This window comes from Panthera onca, chromosome E1, assembly GCF_046562875.1.
Source record: "Panthera onca isolate mPanOnc1 chromosome E1, mPanOnc1 haplotype 2, whole genome shotgun sequence".
NCBI lineage: Eukaryota > Metazoa > Chordata > Mammalia > Carnivora > Felidae > Panthera > Panthera onca.
The window spans coordinates 27,429,750-27,456,519 of record NC_138352.1 but is presented as its reverse complement, the minus strand read 5'-3'; the positions used below and the strand labels follow the sequence as shown (position 1 = coordinate 27,456,519).

The following is a 26,770-nucleotide window of genomic DNA, read 5'->3' as shown; positions in this document are numbered from 1 at the left end:
TTGTAAAGACAGACCGGGGACACGGCCACCTCCGCGAAGCGTGGAAGCATCCGGAATCTCGTATCGTGTCTCTGCTCTGCGGGGCAGGCCGTTTGTGGGGCTGGGAGCGCTTGGGTTCGCTGCCTGCTGTGTGGACAGGGAGGACGGGCAGGGGCCGGGAAGAGAGGCGCAGGGGCCCAGAGACAGGCGAGAGGTCCCCCCGAGCACTGGCTGGCGTCTGTGTCTGTCGTTTCTGCCACTGTTCACCGGACACTGCACCACACCCACCAGAAGAGAGGGACGGAATTCTTTATTAAGGCACACGAGCTGTGGGAGCCGCTTCTACGGACACAATTCTAGAACAAGAGCCACTCCCATCCCCTTCTCAGAATGTCTGTGGGCGAAGCCCCTTCCAGGCTGCCTGGAGCCATAGCACGGGACGCACCAACCCCGCTGGTAAATGCTTTGTGGCGCCAGCAGCAAGAAGCCCAGGCGGGGAGCCACTGTCCACCAGAGACGGGACTTCTCGAGAGAGCGGTCCGGATCCGGACTCCCGAGCACGACAGGCGGCGAGACTCCAAAAGCCGCCACTTTCCGCAAAGCCTCCAGGGCAGCGAAGGGCAGCCTGGTCCCGGTGAAAACAGCTTATTCCTGAGACGGAAGGGGCAGGTGTGAGGACGTGGCCCCCTCTCCCCTCCCCTGCCTCATGTGTTCTGAGGACAGAAGGGACGGGTGTGTCCAGGCTGGTGGCAAACGCTGCATTTCCGGGGCTTCTTGGCCGTGGAGCCCGTGTCTGAGGAAGTGGCCCGGGCTCTTTTGCTTCTGGCCTCTGGCCCCTGGATTCTGCCCCTGTCTCTTGGCCAGGTCTGGACTCCGAGACTCCCTGTGGGAAGAGTCAGGGGAAGGCTGACTTTGGAACAGACACACAGAAGTGGCCAGAAATACAGGTCCCAGCATTGGGCGGGGGGCGTCCCTCCGGCCTTTGTATGGTCGCGTCCGCCCACAGGCCAGGCTCCCTTCCCTCCTCGCCACACACGGTGTGTCCCCCCCCTTCCGTTGCCCCGACACCACTCCCTAAAGGACCCTGTGTCCTTGAAGGCCTTGGCCCACCATCACTATCCTGATAAGGAGGGCACTATTGTCACTTCACACAGGCCTTCTTTACAGAAGCAACATCCTGCCAACTGGCCTGAGGTCACTTGGAGAAGCAGCGAAACCCAGCAGGCCTATGACCAACAACCTGCTCCCCACCGTCCGTGCCAGGAAACGGGAGTTCTGGATTCCTCCAGCCCTCAAATGGGCCTCTTAGTTTGGACCACCCTGTGTCACCCGGGACAACTGGTCAGCTGGCCTGGACGTCAGACACCACTTCCTGGACCACCTCTCACACACTGCAAACCGAGTCTGTCGTGGCAGTGGCTGCCTCCAGCCTCCTCGGGCACTGGTAGCCACCCCTGCACCTTCCCCAGCCTTCTAGGTTCTTCCTGTACAAGCAGAGCTGGCAACGTGTGTTAGAATCACCGTCTGAGACTTAACTAAACTCTTCTGAGACAGGAACCCTAAGGAAGGTAGGCAAGTGCCCAGCTCACCGAGGAAACTGAGGCGGTGAGGCCGGGCCCTTCGTTCAAGGTCCTATAGCTAGGCTTTGGGACCAGCTCTGTCCAACAACAGGCCTTTCGGCTATTCTCAGGTACCAACTAAGCTTCTGCCGCGCACTGGGGTGGGCGGGACCGCTTCCAAGTGCCTCCGGGCGCGTGATCTGCCTTGCTCCAACGTCTGGGTGGTGGTTCTCACCAGACCCAGTTACCGGGCCCAAACCATGTAACTCTGGGCAGGTTCCTAGACATCCCCAGGGCCAGGCTCCGCAGCTGAAGACAAGGACCTTGTGAGCCTACCGAGGCTAGAGGAGCGCAGAGCCGAGCGGTCCGGCTGACCTCGGGCTGTGCTGCGGTGCGACCCCCAGCGGAGGCGGTTCGCTGGGACTCAGCTGCCCCGTTTGTACAAGTGTGAGCACGTGCTGAGCTGACGGGGGCGGAAGACGCACAGATAGCGTGTCTAGCGTAGTGCCGGGTGCGCAGTGGGCAGCTCTGTGGGCTGCAGCCGGCCTTGAATTTGGCATGAAGACCCCGCGCACCTGCCCCACCACTGCCCCTCCCTCCCTTCAGGGGCCGCCCTTGCTCTAGGAGGTGGACGCCATGCGAACTGCAGCAGAGCCCCGGCCGGGCTACACGTCCCGTCTCACCTGGGGCCACGTTCTCGTCCGCCCACTGGAAGAAGCCGCACTGCTGCTCTCTTGGCTTGGCGCATGTGTGGAACTGGCGCCCCTTGTTGGGCCCGTCCTTCTGCACCGTCCGGGTGACGGTGGGCTGGCTGCACAGGCACGACGTGCCCCCTCCGCTGTCATCGCCGGGTCTGCCAAACCCACCCCGGCGATGCCCCGGGCCAGGCGGGCGTCCTGCCGAGCCACCTGAGGGTCTTGGTGCCGAGGGGGGGGGCCCCCCTGCATCCGGGGGGCTGCTGTCGGCCCACAGGAAGAAGTTGCAGCCGCCACCGTTGCACTTATAAAATTGCCGGCCCTGGTTGGGACCCTCTTTCCGGACAGTGAGCAGCACGGCTTCCTGGCCACAGTTGCAGGTCACAGAGTCACTTTCACCAGTGGCAGCGGGTGGTGGCAGGGCCCGAGGGGCGCTGTCGATTCTGTTCAGGGACTGGCTAGCCTGCAGGTGGTTAGAGGGCTGGCTGGCTGGCTGGCTGGCTCTGGGGGCGCCCCGTGAGAGTCTTAGGTCCAGAAGCTCCATCAGGGTCTCATCACATCCTCCGACGCAGCCCACAAACTCCAGAGGCATGGTCGGGGGAAGGCTGCCACGTTTAAACTTGAACTTCAACCTAGTGAGGCCAGAAGGTGAGTGAAAGCATGAACCACCAGCTATAAGTCTTCTGGTCCGAAAAGGGCTGCGCCCACCCTGGGCCTCCCCTCGGGGCCCCAGGAGCTCACGCCAGCCACCTGCCAACCGCTAGCCCGTCCAGCTGTCACGAGGGCAGGGGGGGAGGCAGGGGAAATCTAAGATCCCAATTAACCGCCAAAATACAGAAGTCTCTGAAAGGTTCACTTCCTGTAACACCAGCAGCTCTCAGGCTCCTGGAGGCTCCCGGGCCCTTTCAAGGTATTTTGTTACAAGGCTGGGAAGTTACAGCGGTCATTCTTCCCTGCTGTAGGCATGTGACTCTGCCAAAGGCCACAGCCCATGCCACGGGCCCAGCACACTGCCTGGGAGCAGAGGCCCGAGTCCTATCTAAAGCCAGACATTAGACTTAGAGAAATGGAAAACAATGCATTGTTTTGTTTGGTCTGCTTTGGAAATAAGTAAAAACATGCCATTTATGTCAGTATGCAGTGTATGCATTGTAAAATTAATACATGTGTCTTTAAATGCCTCCACTTTAACTTAGATGGTTAATCTAAATTGATAAGCTTACCGATAAGCTTAACCTAAGTTAATTAGATAAGTTAATTAATTAGATAAGTTAATCTAAATTGGTAAGCTTATTGATGAGCTTAACCCACAACGAAAGCTCTTTGGGCTCCTCAACGATTTTTACCAGTGTAAGGGGTCCTATGGCCAAAAGGTCTGAGGACCGGTTCTACACGAGGGCTCTGGGCCTTTGGGAGGAGCCTGGAAGCCACGGCCGACACACGAATATTCTCTTCCCCATGCCCTACTTGGCAGCAATCTAGCTGGAAAGGGAAGGGACACAGACCGATTTAGGACTGCCAACCCAGCTGCTGCTGAGAGCACCGATTCGCCCCCGGCCACGCAGCGGTCTAGGAATGAAAGTCGCGGGAGATTCCCTCCCCCCTGTGCTCTTCCTGCAGCCGACTCAGGGGCCAGCTCACCTGTGAACAGGGTGCGGCTGACAAACCGGACACACAGTCCCATCCCTGCTGGCCTCCAGCACAGAGTCAGGGAACCACATGGCCGATCGGCATTCTGGGAAACCGGTGCAGCTGAGGTAGAACCTGGAGGGCAGAGGGAGCAGGGTCAGGCAGGAGCCACCAGACTGCATGCAGGAAATAAACATTCCTAGACTGTCGCCCATCTGGCAGGGAGACTTTTCCTCAGTCGATTAAGGGAGATCTTGATTTTCCTGAAGGACACGTAAATGGATACACAGTCGCTGGTACTAAATGAGAAAAACTAGCCTGCATTTATCTCCCATCTTCCTGAAAAAAAGAAATACGTATTGCTGACTCTGCTTTCTTTAGAAGCACCAAACCAGGGTGCCTGGGGAGCTCCGTCAGTTAAGCTTCCGACTTGGTTTCAGCTCAGGTCTTGATCTCACAGTTCGGGGGGTCGAGCCCCGAGTTGAGCTCTGCACTGTCAGTACACAGCCTGCTTGGGATTCTCTCTCCCCCTCCCCCATGCTCTTGCACGCATGCCCGCGCTCTCTCTCTCAAAACAAATAAATAAAACCAAAAAACAACCCACTGACCAACCCGGGCCATAGCAAGGCCACAACCTGAGGGTTCTGCTCAGGTGCTGCTCAGGTTCCGGGCTGTGTGCTCTCAGACCTTCCCCAACTTGTCCACACGACAATTCTGATGGAAACCGTTGACACGCTCAGTTTACAGTGGGGCAAACTGAGGTGGGGAACAGTCTGGAAACCTGCCCAAGGATGCACATGCGGTGAGTAAGAGAGATGGGAATAGAACCCTATCTGTCTGATGGAAGAGCTTTTACTCTGGACACCTGCACCACATCATTCTGAGGTTTTTATCTATTTAAGTAATCTCGACACCCAGCGTCAGGTTCAAACTCGCGACCCGGAGATCAAGAGTTGTGTGCTCGTCCGACTGAGCCAGCCAGGTGCCCCTTGGCCAACAATTCCTTACAGCTTCCAGCCACGAAACTTTAGGGCTGGACTAGCCAACGTGCACACAGTTTACGATGTCCTTTGAGCATGCCTGGGTACGACCAGACCAGGGGAAAACTAACCAAACCCCAAACCCCAATTATTCAAACAGCTAATCCACTGAGAAACGGCAACTGTCAGATAAGCCCTGGAGCGGTAAATTCCACAAGACAATCCCCAGACCCCCCCCGCCCCCCCCCCCCCCCCCCCCCCCCCGTGACTCAAGCACTCGGAGAACTTCAGGGTTCACAGCACAGCACTTAATAAGCCCTCGCATGTGGCAGTCCGCACTGGGCGAAGCCTATACCAGCACCGGCTCGTATGCGTGCACCTGCTGCCCACTGCCAAGTTGGGCCCGTTAGCCTCTGGTTTCTGAGAGCCGGCCTGGCCTTCTCTTCGCCTAGGCCAGTGACGGGTCAGTAGTCGGGGATGCCACCCGCTCCCGAGGCAGCACAGAGGAGGCACACGGCTGCAGCCCAAAGGGGGCGAAGGAATGAAGGGCCGCGAAGACCTGGGATCAAATTCTGCCTTTCCCGCTCCCCAGGGCTGCCTGCTGTAGACAAGTCGCTTCAGCCCACGAAGCCTCAGCCTCCACTCCGTACGAAACTGAGGTAAAAACACCACCCTGCTGTGTGGTTACGGAGTCCAGAATGTACGTCGAGGACCGTGCATCGTGCCCCCCATAGGGATGGCACGTGATAAATGACGGCCACCGTCTCTATTCCCCACTCCTGCTGTGAACACCTGCCAGCGGCCCGGGGCCGGCTTGGGGAGCCTCGCGACAAACTGCCTACCCACTGCTGCACTAAGAGTGAGAAGGGATGTGGCACGTCCAGGTCCAAATCAGCGCCAAAACCGGAAGAAGAAAAGCAGTGCCGCTGAGTATCTCTAACACGTCAGGCCCTGCGCTACTAGACTTCTGACCCATGACGCCAAACCCTCACCCTTCCCAGAGTAGACCCCACCGCCCCAGGTTTATGGAAAATTGGCGCTTAGTAGTTAAGTAACCTGCTCTGGGGCACAACACTTGTGTGTGGCAGAAGTGAGATTTGAACTCAGACCCAACGGGGTCCTCAGCTCATGCTTCTCCACCGTCCTCCACACGGTGAGTGGGCGGCGTCTGATCCACAAGGGACGCAAATCTGCCGTCATCCCCCACCTCCTCTGGATCCCAGGTCATGTCACGACTCCAAGGCCGGGTCCCTGTCAGCTAGCCTTCTACCTCCAATACCTAGTGCAGGGGCCGGCAGCAGCACGCCTGCCTTTAAATAATGACACAGAGGGGTGCCTGGGTGCCTCAGTCGGTTAAGCGGCCGACTTCTGGCTTGGGTCATGATCTCGCGGCCTGTGGGTTCGAGCCCCGTGTCGGGCTCTGTGCTGACAGCTCAGAGCCTGGAGCCTGCTTCGGATTCTGTGCCTCCCTCTCTCTCTGCCCCTCCCTCACTAGTACTCGGTCCCTCTCTCTCTAAAATAAACATTAATAAATAAATAAATAAATAAATAAATACACAAACAAACAAAGACAGACACAGAAGTGAAACGACAGGGCCCTGCAGGGGGCTGTATGGCCAACCCAGCAAGTGCTGGGTGAGCACCGGCGGGGACAAGTCTGGCACTGACCCGCCACTCTTCTTGGTCTTGAGGACCATGTCCTTGTTGCACTGCGGGCACTTCTTGATGGGCTCTGGCATGGCTGGGTAGATGGCTTCTTGCTGGGCCACCTCTGCCCCTTCCCCAAAGTACTGGGATAAGGCCTCGTCCAATCTGAAGAAAGAGCAAAACATTTACGATATTCTTACGTGCGCACAGCATGAGTGTGACCAGGGGAACTGGCGGGCTGCTCGCCGCAGGCCTGATGCGGAGAACGGAGGCAGACGGAGCTGTGTTGGCCAAGCGGCCCTGGCTCCTCTCTGGCTCCTGGCAGCTCCCGGGAGTGATCCAGCTACAGGCAGGTACTTTTGCCTTGTCACCAGCCCCGCACCAAACAAAACTGCACAGGGTCCTAGCATGCACTCCAGAAGTGTCTGTCTGTCTGGATTTACATTTAAATTAGCTCATCCTGGGGCCCCTGGGTGGCTGAGTTGGTTGAGCGTCTGACTTCAGCTCAGGTCATCATCTCGCGGTCCTTGAGTTCGAGCCCCGCGTCGGGCTCTGTGCTGACAGCTCGGAGCCCGGAGCCTGCTTCCGATTCTGTGTCTCCCTCTCTCTCTGCCCCTCCCCCACGCATGCCCTGTCTCTCTCTCTCTCTCTGTCAAGAATAAACATTAAAAATAAATAAACTAGGGGCGCCTGGGTGGCTCAGTTGGTTAAGCGGCCGACTTCAGCTCAGGTCATGATCTCGCTGTCCGTGAGGGCTGTGAGTTCGAGCCCCGCGTCGGGCTCTGTGCTGACAGCTCAGAGCCTGGAGCGTGTTTCAGATTCTGTGTCTCCCTCTCTCTGACCCTCCCCTGTTCATGCTGTCTCTCTCTGTCTCAAAAATAAATAAATGTTAAAAAAAATAAATAAATAAAATAAATAAGTAAACTAGCTCATCCATTTCTCTTTTTTTAAGATTTTATTTTTAAGTAATCTCTACACCTAACACGGGGCTCGAACTCAACCCTGAGATCAAGAGTCACATGGTCTACCGACAGAGCCCGCCGGGTGCCCTGGCTCATCCGCTTCTTTGCCAAACTGGCACGGGGTAGAAAACAGGTTTGCGTCTAACAACATGCACACGTGCCGCTTGCTGCGTGGCCACCTCCAAGAAATACTCCACAGAGCAAACGTGTCCTACACCAGCACTAGGTTTCCTGCCCCACGGCTGTGCTGCTGTTAACTCAGGACAATTAAAATCAAGAGAATGGCGTCTCTATCTGGCGCCAACAGCCTGGCACGACGGGACCAGGTCTTTCCGATTACCGTTTGTATGCTGGCGAAGCTCTAGGGGAAGGGGAACCCTCGGGAGGAAAGCCCGAAGGGGAAGGAGCTGCATGGGGACGGCCCTGCCAGGCACACCGCCGGCTGTGACGAACTGGCCCGAGGACATCTAACCACCCGCGGCGCACACTTCACGAGGCGCAAGGAGGCGCGCCGCCCGGTTTCTGCCGAATCACCCCCACCCGCTCCCGCTGCCCAGGGAGAGGTTACGGCCCAGGAGGCAGAGCCAAATGACCGCGTGCGCACACAAGTCGGACCCAGACTCACTTCTTTGCTTTGGCCACTGCTTCAACGAAAACCTGTTTGTATTTCTGGACTTGCTGCCTCAGAACCACCAACTTGTCCTTCTTCCCCTCACAGATCAGCTTCAGATCAGCTTCCAGCTCAGCCCGGAGGTTGGGCTTGGACATCTCATAGCCCATGGAGTCATAGCCTGCAGGGGCAAGAGCGGTGTTCTACGTGGCCCCGGGCGACACCTTCGGGGACTTTAGTTACGCGGCTCCGCCAATACCCCCGCGAGCTCCTCCTCCTTACCTTCCACAAGCCCCATGCCTAGATGCCCGGGCAGAAACCGCTTGTCCGGGGTGAGCCCGACGTACATCCGGGCTTTGATGGTCTCGATGTGCTCCGCATGAGTGGCATCAGTACCTGAAAGCCAGTCCTGGTTACTCGGGGTGATGCAGACCGTTTCCCCCCCCCGCCCCCGGGTCCTGCGGGCACCTTCCTCTGCCTGGACTTCTTATTCTCGGTAAGACATCTCCCTTCGCCTCCGGCCCACGCAGAAACCACACTTCTCCCTCGCATCCACTTCCTCACTTAAGCTGTCAGTGTCAGCTTCACAACTCCTGCGTCTTTGTCCTCTGCTCCATGTGGCAGAGCCACGGCTGGAGCCCACGTCATGTCATCCGCATCAGGGCAATGTGCTCGGTCTCCTCCTTTCTGGCTGCTTCCTCCACCCACCCCTTCTTTATGCTGTGGCCAAAGGGTTCTCTGCAAATGTAGCTCTGGCATCAGAGAAATGCAAATCAAAACCACAGAGGTACCACTTCACGCCCACTTGAATGGGTATAACCAAAAAGCACCGATAACCACAAATGTTGGCGAGGGCACGGAGAAACCTCAAGCCTCGAGCGTTGCTCCCAGAGCGTAAAACGGTGCAGCCGCCACGGCAAACAGTCCAGAACTTCCTCAAGAGGTAAACACAGAGTTACCATAGGACCCAGAAATTCTACTGCTAGGTTATCCACCCTAGAGAACCGAAAACTGTCCACACACAAACCTGGACACAAATGTGCACCGGGACAAACGGGAAGGACCCAAAAGTCCATCGACTGAGGAATGGATAAACAAACCGGGGTGTACCTGCACAACGGGACAGCACCAGCCAAGAGGGAAAGAAGTGCTGATTCCCGCCACAGTGTGGGTGACCCCTGAGAACACGCTAAGTGGGAGAAGCCGGTCACAGAAGGCCACACGCCGTATCGTTCTAGTCAGAAAGAGGAGTGGTTGCCCAGGACTGGAGGGACTGGAGGGACTGGAGAGAAGGGAGGATGGGGTGTGACTGCTAATGGGCACGGGGTTTCTTTCTGAGACAATGAAAACGTTCTAAGTTTAATTGTGGGGAGGGTTGCATGCTTTTGTGAATATACCGGACGCTGATTTGTACGTCTTACATCAGTCAAGCGTGGGGTATGTGAATTATATCTCAATAAAGCTGGTAACATTTTTAGGTTTTTTTTTTTTTTTTTTTTTTTTTTTTAAAAAGCTGGTAACATATTAAAAAACGTAGCTCTCTTGAGCGCCTGGGTGGCCGACTTTTGGTTTCGGCTCAGGTTGTGATCTCAGTTTGTGAGATCGAGCCCCGCATCAGGCTCCCTACTGACAGTGTGGAGCCTGCTTGAGATTCTCTCCCTCCCTCTCTCTCTCTGCCCCTCCTTCACTCTCTCTCAAAAGAAATAAAAATAAAAAAATAAGTCTTTGCTCTTTTCCTCAGAAATCTTAAACTGCGCTCTGCTAGCCACAGGCCAACACCCGAGCTCGTTAGGCAGGCAACGCTGGCCCCGCAGTCAGGCTCAAGTCATTTTCCCAGCCTCACCTTCCACGCACACCCCCAGCCACAGTGCCACGTGCTTCCCTGTGCCTCCGTCCTCCTGCAGACTCGGCCGGTGCCTGGCTTGCCTTCACTCGCCAGGAATCCTTCCTATGAGGTTTGAGGCCCCTGCCCGCTCCCTGCCAGAGCCCATCGGGCTGGACTTAAGTGTTGCTTTGATTTCTTTCTCCGGCTAGATGAGCCCTTGGGGGAATGGAATGACCAGGCTTGATTCCTGTCTGTGTCTCCGGGGCCTAGACCAACGTCTAGCTGTGGAAGCCCCAGATTTTTAATGAGTGAATCCTGATGGGTGAACTAACTTTAATTTTAGCGAACCCTGCAACTTTGCGGACAGTATAGCAATGGCCAGAGGACTCCAGGAGGGCACTCCTTCCTAAGTCCCAGGACTACAAAACCCACTGTGTAGTGAGGCGGCTGTGCCCCAGGGCGGGCAGCTGTGCCCCAGGAATACGCCCAGGGAACTCCCACTTCCCCTCCATCCACTTCCCTCTCCATCGTGCCGCTGCCCCTCTGAACTAGGTTTGCCGGAGACCATCCACAGAGCCGTGACGAAAACTGACGAGGGGTGGCAGATCTGTCCCGAGGGACCCACCTGTAAACCTTGGGCCACGGGGCTTCCCGGGAAAGCCAGTTCTGGCCCAGTTTCCTTTTAACCTAATTTCCAGTTCCCATACTGTTACGAGGAATGCTTTAAGGAACACCAAGGGTACGGCCGCGTGTGGCTAGCCGCAGGGCAGCAAACTCAGACTCCGCAGGGGCCTGGCAGGTAACGAGCAGAGAGCAGAGCCAAGTGTGAGCGATGGGGAAGGGACAGCCACCACTCCAATTCAACTCCAATTCCATTTCTGGGCGCGAAGGGGCGGGCTGCCAGACCCGACGCCTCGCAAGATGAAGACACGGATTTTTTATGTGGAATCTCTCAGGCCTTAAATGTTGGTAACTTATTCAAAATAGAAGCGAATCCCTGTGTGGGCCAAATATCCTGAGTCCACGGACAGGACCTGGCCAGGGTGCTCCCAGCGCACCGCCCCCGAGTCCTGGGACACATCGATGTCCTCATTCGGCTGCTGTAAAGCAGTGGTTGACAGCACCATGTGCGGACTTACTCAGACCAAGGTTCTTAACCTCTCTAAGCCTCACTTCACTACAAAGGGGGTGAAGAATACAATGGCCACGTTAGAGCCGTGGCAAAGACCAGAAGAGACACGGTGCCTGGCCCGTACGGAGGGCGCTGGAGCCGCTACTGACCAATGCCGTGCTTTTCCATGAGGGCGATGAGGTCGGCTTCGGTGAGCAGCTGGGGGGGACTGGTCTCTCCGTCCACCATCTCCACAGTGCTGGGCTGAAAGCGGGAGCCTCTCTCGTAGACGGGGAGGGTCTATGGAGAGCAGCAGAAGCGTCAGATCGTTCCGCGTGGCACTTAGGCAAAAGACAACTTCCATTTCAAAGAACGTGGCCCCGCTCCATCAGACGGCACTGGGGTCGGGAACACGGCTGTCTTCCCCTTTCCCCGAGGCCCACGGTGTGAGACGTGGCCTCTGGCCTCCGGCCGGGCCTGTGCTTTAGTACCTTGTCACTCCAGCGGTCATATGGGTACACATCCAGGTAGTTTCGGGCCAGAATCATGAGGCCGTGGGCCACGAAGCGTTCCTGAGCGATGTCGATCTCCACAGTGGTCTCCTGCCCCTGAGCATCCTGGGAGCAGCAAGCCAGGAAATGACGAACGATGAACTCATACAGTCGCTGCTCATCTCCCTAGGAAGAAAGAGAAAGGGTCTGAAACTCCCTCCAGAAGATAGCCTCTCAAGGATTGCAGCACCACCAGTAGTCTGACGTGGCCGAGGCCGCCTTCCGGCCCAAAGTTCCACATGAAACAGGGCACGTGGCTCCCGTAGCCCCCGCAGCAGCACGGAGCGCCTGTGGACTTAGACACAACCCTAATCAGGTGAGGATAAGCAAGGAAGGCATCCTACCTTCCAGACTGAGAGGTGCTTCTTTTGACATAAACCCCACCAAGGGAGGAGACAAGGTAAAAACATAATAAACTAATAAGGGATCCCTTGTATACAAGACACAGTAAAGTTACAGCCAGCAGCCCTACACCATCACGTTCACAAGGTTCATGGGACTTTCTACCAGTGAAGTAATCAAGGACTGAGCGAGGCTCAATCTGTCAAAGCCCGTAAGATGCTCGTACTCATAGCCAATAATTCTAAGAATGGATCCAAAGGAAACGAAAGGTCCACACAGATATTTACACAAAAGTCAATGGTTATTATGTCTCAGAAAGTTGAAAGCAATCTTAAAAAACAGGTTTTGCAGGGGTGCTTTCTGCAGGGGTGATTTTGCACCCTGCAGATGAGCAGGGTGGCTCAGTTGGCTGGCAATCCGACTTTGGCTCCGGTCATGACCTTGCGGTTCGTGGGTTCAAGCCCCATGTCGGGCTCTGCGCTAACAGCTTGAAACCTGAAACCTGCTTCAGATTCTCTTTCTCTGTGCCTCTCTCCCGCTTGTGCACGTGTGCCCTCTCTCTCTCTCTCAAAAACAAAAAAAAAATAAACAACAAAAAAATAGATTTGGCAAAAGAAATTATGGTACATCTATGCAATCATTAAATATCATACTTTAAAATATTTCAGGAGCACCTGGGTGGCTTAGTTGATTGAGCGTCTGACTTCAGCTCAGGTCATGATCTCACAGTTTGAGTTCGAGCCCCCCACTGGGCTCTCTGCTGTCAGCACAGAGCCCGCTTCAGATCCTCTGTTTCCCCTCTCTCTGCCCCTCCCTCGCTCTGACACTCTCTCTTAAAAATGAACAAACATCTATTAAAAAAAAGTTGGCATATGAGAAAATGGTTAAATTTTTTTCTTCCTCATATTCTTTTGAATTTTCTAAACTAAAATGGACCTGTATTGCATTTAGGGCCAGAGAACAATGCGTGTTAATAAAAAAAGGAAACAAGGACCAAATGTGGTTCAGCTCTGCAACGAGCCTGCATCTGTCAAACAAGCCTAACCAGCTTGGCCCTCAGGGCCCTCCTGGAGCTCATTCTCCAGCTGAGGAAGGACAATAGGCAAGACACACGGCAGAGCCCTGCAGCCACCACTGGACCAAAGACAAGAGGCCGGTGTCACAGCGTCCAAGTGTCAGGATGGCAATGGAAACCCATCGAGTCTGAGGAGGATGGGGGCCGGATTCCTCCAGTTAACGAGGGGCCAAGAAGGCCAAGCGATTCTGTGGGAGGCTCCGTGGGGGTTGTGCAAGGGCACAGGGCAGGCGAACCTCCTGGTCCACGTGTGGGGGGCTCGGCAAAGCTGCAGGGGGTCTGACAGAGCGGGAAGTGGGCTGGACAGCGGAGCCTGCTCTGGGGGCGGGGATTCACGGACACCAAGCAGAACACTGAAGCAGCAGAATTCGGACACTGACATTTCTTTGCTAAAATGGAGAGATATTTCAAAATCACTCAGTTCCTCAAGTAAGAGCCCACAGAGTAAATTCAAGTGCCGCTAACCCTTCACCTCCCCCTGGGTTCTAGGAGGCAGTAGTTAGGGAAACCAACCTGCAAGCTGCTAGTGTATTTGGTGGGGTGGATGGGAGGGTGAGCTTGGTCAGACTTGTTCCCATTGCGTGGAGTAGGGCCGCCCCGTTCTAGAATGCTCTGGGCAAAGGCCCCCCAACGTGGATCCGGGGTCTGTTGCTCTACGAGCACCGTCAGGTTTAAGTCTTTGGGGAAGATGTTTGTCTCAGTTCGAGGATAGCTGATGTACCTAAAACAAAGGCAAACGAATAGAAAAAGAAATTGCTAGAATTGCTCTAGAAACAACTGAATTCGATTGAAAGCACCTGGTGGCACCTGCAATGTCCCATCTGAGCTAGCCAACGCAACTGAAGGCAACCTAGCTTACCTACGTTGACAAAAGTTCTCGGATGGGACCCCCTGATGGGGTGAGAGACAGCAGGCTCTCTTGCTGAGATGCCCCAAGAAGCCACAAGATAAATGATAGGGGAAGCACAGGCGGGGACAGTAGGCTCAGGCTGCCAGCCGTCGTGTGGCTGGGACACAGCCCTGGCCCGATCTACAAATGGTCTGCCAGTGACCCGCCATGGCCTTGAGAGCAGCAACAGAGTGTGCTCCTACGAATTTTTTTCAGGTATAGAAAGCGTAATGCTGCCTAACAAACCCTCATGTGGACCCTACATGTAATTTACCATTTTTTACTAGCCACTTAAACGGTATTAACGAGATCACTTACATCCTTTTGTTTCATACAAGTCTTCGAAACCCAGAGCATATTTTACACTTCCAGCACGTCCTAATTCGCACGAGCCAAATCTCAAGTGCCTGATAGTCACCTGTGGCGAGTGGCTGCCACAGCGGTCCACAGCATGGACCACACTGTCACTGGATGGTGCTGGGATGTTCACAACCCCTGAAGCGCGATGATTTATGATGGCAAACGACTACTAAAGGTGTGGTCTGCCACCTGCCAAGGCCCTGGCGGGGGGGACTGTTGAGAGGTCAACACTGAGATGTGAATTCACTCAACGGGCTCTTTTCCTTATCAGAAAAGTCAATGTCAAAATTCTTCTACTTCAGAGCTCAGGTGATATCTAGACAGTCTGTATTTACCCATAAGCTCTAAAATATTTTCACCCTGGCTCAGTGGGTGGAGCATGTAACTCTTGATCTCAGATTGTGAGTTTGAGCCCCATGTTGGGTATACAGATTACTTAAAAATAAAATCTTTAAAAGAAAATGAAGCAAAATAAAATACTTCACCCTGACAAAGATGCACCAAATTCTATTCCCAAATATTTACCCTTGAGTGTAGAGCTTTTCGGCAATCCTCATGGTTTCTTTAGCATTTATTCTCAACTTTCGAGAAGCCAGCTTCTCAAGCTCCTGTTAAATGTGTCAATAGGCAAGTTAGAGTGCAGTGTGGGAGTCAGAGGGCACAACACAGCCACACAACTCATGTTCACAAATGTCTGGCCACTGTCACTCCAGCTGCTGTCATGCAGAGGGAGAAAGACTGTAGCAAAGAAAGCTTTCTGGGCCTGCCAGGCAGAAGAAGATTCCAACCCAGTGGTTCTCAGGCTCTGATGGGCACAAGCAAGAATCACTTAGGAAGAGAAAAGATTCCTGGGCCCTGAGCACTAGGGATTCTGACAGAAGAGGGCTGGGACAGAGGCCAGAAATCTGCTTTTTTTTTTTTAAACCAGCAAGCCAATACACAGATTCTAATACAGGCAGTCTGGGAACCACACTTTGGGAAAACCACTGGAGCCCTACTAACTTCTGGATGATGAATACCATTCTTCAAAAACTCCTGGGAGATAATCGGTTGTCCTTCCCCTTGGTCACATTCCACCAATGTCAGCGGCTCTATGTCAAAGCCTATTTAACCAGTGAGGACCAATACACTTATGCCTGTCCTGTGCAATCGGTCTGTAACTCTCCCGTTGTCATTCCTACAAACCACTCACATGCGCGTGTGTGCGCGCGCACACACACACACACACACACACACACACACATACATACACACTGGGCCACGCCCAAGGTAAAGACCACACTGCCCACCAATCCCCACGCGTTTCTTAGCCTGTTTGTTCTGTATGTTCAACCTCCAGGGTGAATCCTGACGGCAACTGTACCCTGAATTGTCCTGACTGGTGGTGACTGGGAAGGGGCACTCCTAAGGTAGTTAACTCCAACTCGTGTCCAGCAGGGTGGCTCTTCGTGGGTCTAAAAAGTTGAGAAACCCTGTCCTAAGGTAGGCTCTTAATACAGATTTTAAAAAAACGTTTACATAGATGAGGCACACGTTAAAGAAAAATGCTCGGGCGGAAAAAGACAAGCTATCCTAATCACGACAATGTAAAAATCACGTGTATGAGAAAAAACAGGAAGAGGAGATGCTCACATTGGATCAGAGATTACGTAAGGATGACGGGGGACGTGTCTTCCTCTTTCTGTTTGCCAAACCCCACACAAAGCAGCTACGTTGCATTTATTAACTTAAAAAAGCACGAAAAGACTAAGCAGCCTCTGTTTTGGGGTTTCTGTTCTCCCCAAGGGCTTTCCCGCTTGGCCTCGTGAAGGGTGATGCTTTGTGCCACCGGCCACCGTCGAAACCTGGTCCCAGCACCAGGCAATCAGAGCGCCTGGTGCAGTCATCTGGAACATACCACAGTGTCCAATGCTTGAGGCCTCCACTTGCTCTTTGCCTTAGACTTGACCTCTACCACGGTTGCCCTGGGATCCTAGGGAGCCAGAAAAAAGCAGAGGCCACGTTAACCTCTTCGCGCACCTTCTCTAGCTGTCCTGCGGTAGCCTTTGCTCACCATTCTGGAGGACACTCACCACGAGCAGAGGCCCCTGCTCCAGCCACGACAGCACCTCGAGCGAGGTGGGCTCGAAGCCTGCGGTGTGGTGGAGACCTCACCACCTTCCCACTCAAACCGAGACTTTGAGGGGCAACTTCACAAGCCCCAAGGTGCCTTCCAGGGCCCGCGGAACACGACAGCCTGTGCATCTCCTAAGCACTGTTTCCTACCTACACGTGCACGGTGTTACATTTTAAAACGGCAGGATGATACCAAGTTAGAAATAGGAGAAATCGTACACCACAAGCTGGAAAGCCCAATGTGGAGACCATCTTCACGGCACCCCAGCGAACAGGGGTGTTTCCTTCTCTCGAACGGGTAAATGGGCAGTGTCAGAGATGTGCCAGGTAGTTCCGTGACCTCTAGGGTCAAAGGGCAGAGGCGTGGACAGAGTGACTCCTGGACGCAGGGTGGTCTCCGGAAGGAGCTGGAGAGTCAGGTACGCTAGAAGCTAGCTGTGCTGTGCCCCTTACCGGCTCTAGAGTGCGCACAAATTACTTCACTCTCTCCCACCTCACCTGTGAGGCGGGGACAGGATCGCCACCCTCACGGGCGCTATCAGGACTAAACAGGATAGTGTAACATAAAGCGTGTCTGGCACCGCAGCCGGTGCTCACCGGTCATCGGTCCCCCTTCGCCAAATCAATTAATAAACCTGCTGGGGCGCTACAGCCGGGAGCACATGTGACTCATCAAAGTAGAGATCTCAGAGTTTCTCTCAGGCACCACTGTGTGCAGCCTCCAGGTTAAAGCCAGCAGTCAGGCACTGGCTGAAAAGCAGCAGCACCACAAGGTGGACGATCAGTATGAGGGTTGCAACTCGGCCACCGACTGGCCTGTGGTCCTCTGATGGGCCGCTCTCTCTACTTGTCTACTGACACGTGTTCTCTACCCCCCCACCCCCCGGCCCCCTTGTGGCTGGCTGTCTCCTGCTAATCACTCTGGCCTTCACTCAGATGTGGCCCTGAGAGGTCTTCCGTGACCACCGTGCCTAGAATGGTCCCCTCCCTGCCCCCCCAGGCTGGTCTCTGTTCCTTCCCGCTACTTTTCCTTCCTGGCATTTGCCCCTGGATGAAGTTAACTTGCTCGTTTGTGACTTTCATCTTTCTAGATCTCATCTAACCGGGGGAAGAGGGAGCTGGACCAGATGCTGTCCAAACCCCTTTCAGCTCTAGGAGTCTACTGTTCCAGACAGGTCTAGAGGATCCTGAGTGACCTCTGCTAACAGCATTCTACTTTAGGGAGAGATTTCAGCTATGTATTTCTTAAAATTTCTGCCTTTATCTAAAAGGTCTGCAGCTCCTGTGGTTTCACATCGTTTAGTACCATTTTCACGGAGTTCGTCCTACAGGTTCCCTAAAAGTGAGGTCCTGAGATGCAAGCTGAAAGCTACAGTTCAGTGGGAAAAGGGAGCAGGATCACTTCTGCTAACACAGAAGGAGTGGCCTGGGAACTTCCAGAACAGTCTTCCTCGATCATTAAAATTCCAACTATCTCTTACCTCCATGCACAGCTGATAGAGGACAAGACAAGCTGTGTGGTTAAAGAGGCGATGCCTTTTCCAGTTGAATTCTACGACACCATCTTTGTGGTCATGAGTTACTGTATCGGGGACAAACAGGAAGGCCATGACTCAGAGAAGCCATATGATGGGACAGAGAGAAGAAAGCACATTGCACTGAAATTCCAAAGGAATAGGAAACATGGCTTTGGGATTATGGGCCATTCAGGAAACCAAGTGGATTCTGAGCATCGTAATGGGGTGGGACGAAGGGCAGCAAGACTAAACAACTCACACATTTAATTAGTGCCATTTTTGCTCCTGGTGCTTCCCAGGCCCTTAGGTTCTACACCGTAAACAACTCCCCCAGCCATACCTTTAATTTTGTGGAAGACTTCTGGCACAAAAGCCTGAATGGCTTTGAACCTCTCTACCACGAACCCCAGGGTTGGGAACTGGCAGCTGCCGTAACTGATCAGCTGCTCCGCTAACACCTCGGGAAAAATCCTCTGCAGCCTCAGGGTCTGGAACCTAGTGAAGGCAGCTCCTAGGCAGTGAGGACGGAAGGAAGGAAGGAGAAAGCAGTGGACCGTAAGATCAAAGCGAGCTGCGCGTATCTACACACAAGCCTCATTCTTGGTTCATAACCCAACCCCCAATGTGCCACGCAGACCCCCAGGGGAGTTTGCCAGTGGCTCACCGATCCTCAGGTCCAGCTCCTGCCTCACGTCCACAGCATCGCTCACTCTCGGATCGGGCTCGGTCAGGTTCTCACAGGCCGTCTGGACGGCTCGGGGGGTGATCTCAGAGAAACGGGCTCTCAGCACTGGCAGACTGGGCTTCACTGTGGAACAGAGTCACCAAGATCAAAGTCAAACCACACTGCCTTCCCATCATAAAGGGCTCGTTTTTCTTAAACCACCTTGAATGAAAGATAAGCCATTTCGAGATGTTGTGAGGCACCCAATTTTCTGATTAGGTGAAATTAACAGTATGCTAGCCACCTAAGAAGGAAACTTTGCTATAACCGCTAAGCTTAGTTTTGTCAGAAGTAACCGTGGTGTGAATTTTAGCTATTTAAGTGAATTTCAGCTATTCTCCTTATGAGCCTCTCAAGATTCTAATCTCACTCATTCTCTTAGACGTTTAGGGAAAATAAAATGTTGTCAATTAGAAGGTCCTACAAGGGAATTTCATGTCCTGGCACGGAAATAACATAGGACATACATACTGTCCCTGAAAGTTAACGTACTTAAATTCCCAGCAGTCGTTACAGCTTTCAACACAGAAACACTCAGGGAAAATAGAAACCGTCCACTCTCTGAAGCCTGAGAATGACCTGTGCATCACTTCCGCTAAGTTACCTGCAATCATTAGCCCCGTTGAAGGCATTTAAATTCACCTCAGTGAGTATTTATTAATATTCAGGCAGCATACAAAGAATACAGCAGATGAACAACATTCTAGAATTACTCTTTGTACTGTCCATACGGCATATGCGTTCTCTTGCAAATATTCAATCTATACTTAAAAAAGGTATGATAAGAAGTCCCTGCTCTCAAGCAGCTGGCAATCTACTTGGACCTGACGCGAAACAAGCCCTGGGCTGTGGGGTCTGTGCCACTCGGGAACTCTTTTAGTCCTCGTGCCACCCTAGGAACTGTGTCAGACTGGCCTGACTTTCCAGAAGGCTGAGGCTCCCGTGGGTTCAGTAACTTGCTCTGGACACACTGCTGGTGAGGCCTGACGGATCCAGCGGGGAGAGTCTATAAGGAGGAACTCAGCCTTGACCCACTCACACAGGGGAACCATCTACTTCTGTGGTCCCAGCGTGTGGAAACCCGGAAGCCACGTCACTTACCAGCCCTGCACACGTGGATAATCTCGAACCCGATATTTTCCCCTTCTCTATCGCAGTCGGTCCAGATCACCAGGGCCTGGCACTGCCGGGTCTCTCGTTCCAGAGTTTTCTGAAATTCCCAGCCAGGGAAGAGCGGTGAGAGCGCAGTCGCCATGAGGTGACACCTCTACGCTAAGGACGTGTGACCAAACCGAACATCAGTGATGTTATCGGAATGCGCCGCCTTGGTGAGAGGGAGCGATCTGAGGAAACTGCTCTTACTACCTGTAAGGATGAGGAGGCTGCTACCACAACCCTCCAGCTTAGAATCACGGACCCGAAAATGAGCTTCTAGAAGATGGAGGGTTTAATGCACCTGCCCTAGTGTGACAAGGCCTAAACCTCAGCTCTGACACACACTTGTAACTCTCGTGGTTCTGATCACGTCCTGGTCAAAAACGAAACTGATCCCTAATTGAGTTTCACCCCAAGAAGGTTTCCCAGCTAGCAGACCACTGCTACAGGTGCCCTGAGCACTCATAACTTGCCTGTCACGTGACCATTTACACTTTGTTGTCTCTCCATGCTAATTCGGGATGGAAGCTAGGATTAATGTTTTTTAACTTGTTCAACGTGTCAAGTTTTTTTTTTTACTTAGGTTCTAATTAGTTAACACACAGCGTCGTATTGGGTTTCGGGAACAGAATTCAGTGATTCATCACTTAGAATTAATCATTTAACAGTGTTATTCCTAGGATTTATTTAAACAACCACTACTAATAAAAAGGCTTATTTTTAGGACAGCTTGTGACTCTTGATCTTGGGGTTGTGACTTCTCCATTGGTGGAGACGTTATTTAAAACTAAACTCTTTGAAAATAAACAAATAAAAAGTAAGTGGCCTCATTTATACGATGAGTGGGAAGAATTTTTAAATGTTTATTTATTTATTTTGAGGGGGCAGGGAGGGGGAGAAACGGAGGGAGAGAGGGAGAAAGAGAATCCTAGGCAGGCTGTCCGTGCAGAACCTGACTTGGGGCTTGATCTCACCAACCATGAGATCACGACCTGAGCTGAAATCAAGAGTCAGACGCTTAACCGACTGAGCCACCCAGGTGCCCTGAGTAGGAATCATTTTTAAAATCATGGCACTAAGTTTGGTGGGAAATGCGATCTCTAAATTCTGATGCATTCAAAATACAGAAGTCACTGTTCAATTATTTTGCACTCTGGAGCTGTTCAACTCCTCCAGTGCTGTATGTCTTCCAAAAGATCCTACCTTGATGTCTACAAAATTCTCTGGGCAGTACTTTTCAATTTCTGCTTCAAAGAGGACAAGGGGATTGCAGCTGTGCCTAGAAAAGAGGATGAAAACACAAAACATCCAACCTCAGCACAGGATGTAAAGTCCTCCATTTTTACAAGAAAAAAATTGCTCAGTGAGCTCACTGATGGATCCCCAACAGAAGTCCCACGTGAAAATGCCAGAGAATTAAAAGCAAGGCTATGACCCTCTGCACAGAGCACTTTCTGCTTTCTGTGACAGCAGCAGCTGCTAAGAAGAAATTCTGGAGCCCTTTCACGCACGTCTGCAATAGGATAAATGTAACACAGTGACTACATGAAATAGGTCTGGCTATTCTAAGGAAAATAACACTTCAAAGTGGTTGTTTGTTCTCAACACACGGTAAAAATTCACAATGGTTCAGTTAACCTTAGGTCACTGCCGTGGTCTCCATGGTGTTTGTCCCCTCAAAATTCACATGCTGGAATCTTAATACCAATGTGATGGTGTTAGAAGGTGGGGACTCTGCGAGGCGATTAGGTCACGGGAGTGGTACCTCATGAATGGGATTAATGCTCTGATAAAAGAAGACGCACAGAGCTCCCTCGCTCCTTCCATCAGCTGAGGACGTGGTGAGAGGTCAGCAGTCTACGTGTACCCTGATCTCCTGCTTCCAGCCTCCAGAACCAGGCAAAATCAATTTCTATTGTTTATGAGCCCCCCCCACGGTTGACGACATTTTGTTATACCAGCCCAAATGGATAAAGACAGTCATCTGGGTATTAGAAGTTATATAGTAAGATCAACATGCCTCAAAATCCCGGCAGCATGTCACAACTTACTGTAATAATCAGAAAGTTCTTCCCCCAGGCATTGTACTGACCATTTGCGGAACTGCATCTGGAAATCATGAGCCAGCAAATGTCCAGAAACCGAAGTCATTATCATGGTAACATTCTGAAGGATAACAAAATTCGAGTTAGTCTTTCGGCAATTATATTTTGCCACATCATTCAAATAAAAGGGAGGAACTTCTGTTAAAGAGAAAAAAGGGGTTGCCGAGGGTTGGGGGAGGTGAAGAGGAAGGAAGAGATGGAGTGCAGAGGACTTTAAGGGCAGTGGGAATAGTCTGCATGATACTGTAATGACGGATGCATGTCCTACTTTTGTCCAAACCCATGGTACGCACAACACCAAGAGAGAACCCTAATGTAAACTAGGGACTTTGGGTGATTATGATGTGTCAGTGTAGGTACAATTGTGATGGTAAAGAATGCATTGCTCTGGTGATCTGATGTTGATCATGGTGGGGGGGGGGTGTATGTGTGGGGGCAGGGGTCTATTGGAAATCTCTGTACCGCCCTCTCAATTTTGCTCCAAAAACCTAAAATGGCTCTAAAAAAAAGTAAGTCTATAAACAAAACAAAACAAAACCTAGTTGGGAAGAAATGAACATAAATGCATCTCTTTGAAGCCGAATACCAAACTAACGACCGTTCTAATTCTAGCACCATGATGCCTTTTATAGGATTTAAAGTTTCCTCAAACTACTGTGTTTTAGTTTCTTTCTTGTTATAAAGAGAAGGGACCATATTTCATTAAAAAGAGACTTCCTGGGGCGCCTGGGTGGCGCAGTCGGTTAAGCGTCCGACTTCAGCCAGGTCACGATCTCGCGGTCCGTGAGTTCGAGCCCCGCGTCAGGCTCTGGGCTGATGGCTCGGAGCCTGGAGCCTGTTTCCGATTCTGTGTCTCCCTCTCTCTCTGCCCCTCCCCCGTTCATGCTCTGTCTCTCTCTGTCCCAAAAATAAATAAAAAACGTTGAAAAAATTTAAAAAAAAAAGAGACTTCCTTATAAATTACAAAATACTCATTTGTAACCAGAGATCTTTAGGTCTCAACAATTATTCTTGAAAGATAGTGACTTCTTCTATGATGGCCAGGCTTGTTCTTCTTGATCAAATAACTTTTTTTTTTAATGTTTATTTTCGAGACACACACACACACACACACACACACACACACACACACAGTGTGGGTTGGGGAGGGGCAGAGAGGGAGACACAGAATCAAAGCAGGCTCCAGGCTCTGAGGTGTCAGCACAGAGGCCGACATGGGGCATGAACCCACCAACCACAAGATCATGACCTGAGCTGAAGTTGGACGTTTAATCGACTGAGCTACCCGGGCGCCCCTTGAAATAACTCTTAAGGTACAAGCAGTTCAGCGGCAACCTGTAGTTAACAGCTTCTATTTTTACAGCCAAAACTAAAAACTCGAGGAACATATACCAAAATGGCCCATGGATCTAACAGCAGCACACTTCAGCTGCAGGACAGAAATATGATAGCACCTACCTGGCCGTACAGATGATAATCAAATTCATAGATCTTGTTGAATTTAGACAATCCTTCCCTCTGTAACATAAAACAAGAATAAATAAATTGCGTTGAAAACAAATGACTCCTCGGCCTAAAGATCAAGCAGAACCTCGATAAGTGGTCATACTGAAAAATAACAGTATTTCCTAAAGATAAAAACTAGGCTAAATTACTAAGGCCAGTTATCAAGAGGCTCCTCAAAACAGTTACGAGCACATGCTTGGGACAGTCCATGGAGTTTTTATGCCAGAAGGTAACCCTGAGGTCAGCTAATATAACGACGAATAGATGAGCCTGGACGAGTCCAAGGTCAAGTCACAAATTAGAGGCAGAGAAAGGATTAGGATGGAATTCTCTTGCCCGCTTTCTCCCTCCTCCCCATATCCTTCTACTACTTTTTGGCTGTACAACTGCGCCTGTAAAACCACAGGCAAATCACTCGCCTTTCTGAACGTCAATTTATTTTTGAATAAAGTTACCTCTAAGTGCTCCTCTGGCTCTAAAATCCAGTAACCCTACAAGCCCCAGTCAGCACTGGAAGCCAGTCTATAAAGCAATTCTTTAGCTGCGAGCGTGGATGAATCAGACCCTCTCTGAATAGATCCCACCGTCCTCCACAGCAGCATTAAAAGTACTTTTACAGGGGGGCGCCTGGGTGGCTCCGTCGGTCGGGCGGCCGACTTCGGCTCAGGTCATGATCTCACGGTCCGTGGGTTCGAGCCCCGCGTCGGGCTCTGTGCTGACGGCTCAGAGCCTGGAGCCTGTTTCAGATTCTGTGTCTCCCTCTCTCTGACCCTCCCCCGTTCATGCTCTGTCTCTTTCTGTCTCAAAAATAAATAAACGTTAAAAAAAAAAAAAAAAAAAGTACTTTTACAGGTACGTTTCCCCAGTCCAGTCCCAAGTGACTCCTGAGGGGCGCATCCATTGTCCCTTGTGTCTCTTGGGAACAGTCTAAAACCACCGTTCTGATCCTTTCCAGGTAAATAACTTGTCCGATAACATGTGTGTGATCCCACAACCAGAGCTCCACCAGGCAGTCTCCTCTACCAGTGGTAGCCTCGAGGATGTGAAATGTCTTTCCTGACATTTCAAACTTGCCACACAATTATGTGTGATCCCATGTGTGGGTGAGGTGCTCAGGGAAACTGGATACCCCAAACTTAGAGCAGTTTCGGAGTCTGGGGAAAGAAAAAACACCCGGTTGATAGATCAAGAATGTAGCTTTTGTGATCTCTCCTTCTCTTTTTATCTTAGAGAGAGAGCATGTGAGCGGGGGAGAGGGGCAGAGAGAGAGAGGGAGAGAGAAAGAATCCCAAGCGAGCTCCAGGCTCAGCGCAGGAGCCTGACGCGGGGCTTGATCCCACGACCCTGGGATCATGACCTGAGCCAAAGAAATCAAGAGTCAGATGCTCAATCAGCTGAGTTACCCAGGAGCCCCTGCTTTTGTGATCTTTTTTGCAGTGCTGTCCACTCTAAAAAAAAAAAAAAAAGTCCCTTCTCTAAGTAATCTGTAGGAACTCCCATACTGCTGCCACTAAATCTACGGAATTCTTTAAGATGCATCTTTCTGAATATAAAAATAAAACCATGAAAAAAACTACCCAGATAAAGAAGGTCGCAGTTTTCAGTGTACTTTTGAATGCTATTGTAAATGGAATTGTTTTTTTTTTAAATTTTCTTTCCAGATTGTTCATTGCTACTGATTTGTGTACATTGATCTTGTATCCCATAACTTGGCTGAACATATTTATTAGCACCAATGGTTCTTTGTGGCTCCTTTAGGATTTCTATTCTGTAAGATCACGAAGGGGATTACATTTTTATCAAATGTTTGTTCTGCATCAATTGAGATAAGCAATGTGGGTTTTAAGTGGGAGATTACTGGAGTCACACTTGTGTTTTATAAAGTCATTTTGGCTGCCCAGAATTTGAATAGTGAAAGGTTAGGGAGAAAGCTATCAGAGTTCTCCCTGTGAGGGGCCAGAGGTCTGAACTCTACAGACACAACCTCAGCTCTTGCTCCCACTCTCCACGAGCTAGAAATGGAGGTCTAAGGACCTTGAGATCTTGAAAGAAGAAAAGAGCAGGGAACTTCTGCTTTCTGCCTCCAGAAAACCATTTCGCAATCCACTTTTATTTGACAGATTTTCCTGATCAGTTCTTATCATCTCCATGCCACCTTTTACAAATTCTTTTACCTTTCCCTTCCTTTGCACCTCCAGTGTGTCCAGAACAAATTTTCATCCCTTACTTGCCTGTCTCTCGGGAGTGACTTTGTACTAGTAGGAATAGGGCAGCGGTTCCCTCTAATTCCATAGCCTAGGTAGTACTGCCCTCTTAATAGGCGTTTACAGACTGTAAAGCCAGTGGGGCCGCAGAACCCAGGGGATGCGCCGTTGATGGGGAGAGCCAGGTTAGCTGGGAATGCTGGGACAGGGCTTGACCGCCAAATTAAAGTGCTGTGAACAGGGGTTCCCAATAACTTAAAATTTCAAATCACAGGGAATACTGTTAAGACACAGCCTTCCCTGGTCTCACCCCAAACCCACAGAATAGCCAGTGTCCCAGCTAGTACCGATTATCAGACTAGTTTGGGAACCGCTGCTGTGCGCAAGGAGGAGCCAAGGTTTTCAAGCACATGGGTGAAGCATCTTCACTTCTAAATGCCTACCAGTCCGAAAAGAAGACAGGAAGCCACTGCAATGACCCAGAAGTGGGAGAAGCGGCCTCCGTCTGTATTCCCAGCGCTCGCCGCGCTGTCCCGCTGGGTGATCGGGACAGCTCCCTCACCCGCACAGCTGATCGGAAATACGCCTCCTTACCCGCCTCACGCGACCGTTGGACAGCAGGTCGGCGATCCCCTTGGCCGCGTCGTTTTTCTCGGCCACACAGAGAATTTTCCGCACGCCTCGCAAGGCCACCTCCATGGCAGCGCGGGACAAGGTCCTGGCTCCCGGCCGTTGCAGCCAGCGGAGAGCGCAGCGGGCGACAGGGAAGATCATCCCTAGGCCCCGCGCCCGCTGCCGCCCGCCGGGTGCCCAAGCATGCTGGAAAAGCCAGAGGTGACGCCCACCTGACGTCCACCCTAAGGGAACTGGGGCCCCCGAAAGCAGCCAGCGCCACCTGCCGCGTCCCGGCCACCACCCCTAAGCCCGCGGGGCTTCGGACCCACGGCCTCGACAGGGAATCCCGCCCCTAGGCCTCCGGCTTCCGCCCGCCTTCTCGGGCTACATCCGCCCGGTGCGAGCGCCACGGGACCGCGAACTACAACTCCCAGACGACCCCGCGCTGGGGCCCCTTGTACGTTTCCGCTCCTCCGCCCCACTTCCTTTCTTTCCCGACAGTGGTTGGTAAATCGATTCTCCTTGGGAGAGGCCGCTGGAAAGTTCCGCCCAAACCTGTCGTTCGCTCACAATCCTTTTCTCTCCCGCTCGGAAGTCTACGCGGACGCTTCCGGG

At 52.1% G+C, this 26,770-nt stretch overlaps 1 protein-coding gene across 1 annotated transcript; it reads right to left on the bottom strand.

Moving 5' to 3' along the window:
- Positions 1-271: 271 nt before the first annotated feature.
- Positions 272-26,649, bottom strand: TOP3A (DNA topoisomerase III alpha). Its single transcript, XM_060647116.3, has 19 exons — positions 26,135-26,649; positions 23,289-23,348; positions 21,818-21,891; positions 20,929-21,004; positions 19,672-19,780; positions 18,511-18,654; positions 18,187-18,357; positions 17,811-17,911; positions 16,112-16,186; positions 14,740-14,822; positions 13,479-13,686; positions 11,489-11,674; positions 11,168-11,297; positions 8,344-8,457; positions 8,077-8,242; positions 6,511-6,654; positions 3,875-3,997; positions 2,222-2,865; positions 272-862 (listed from the first exon to the last, which is right to left on the bottom strand). Exons 1-19 carry the CDS (start codon positions 26,312-26,314, stop codon positions 684-686), a joined length of 2,967 nt encoding a protein of 988 aa, XP_060503099.3. The 5' UTR covers positions 26,315-26,649; the 3' UTR covers positions 272-683.
- Between the last annotated feature and the right edge of the window lie 121 nt (positions 26,650-26,770).

Excerpts from the sequence above, each read along its gene's own strand:
- TOP3A (XM_060647116.3), bottom strand. The coding sequence starts at position 26,314 with ATGATCTTCCCTGTCGCCCGCTGCGCTCTCCGCTGGCTGCAACGGCCG. Across the intron at positions 21,005-21,817 it reads CAGATGCAGTTCCGCAAATG|GCACAGCTGCAATCCCCTTG; the intron begins GTCAGTACAATG and ends CCTCTTTTCTAG. Across the intron at positions 11,298-11,488 it reads ATGACCGCTGGAGTGACAAG|ACCCTCCCCGTCTACGAGAG; the intron begins GTACTAAAGCAC and ends TGCTCTCCATAG.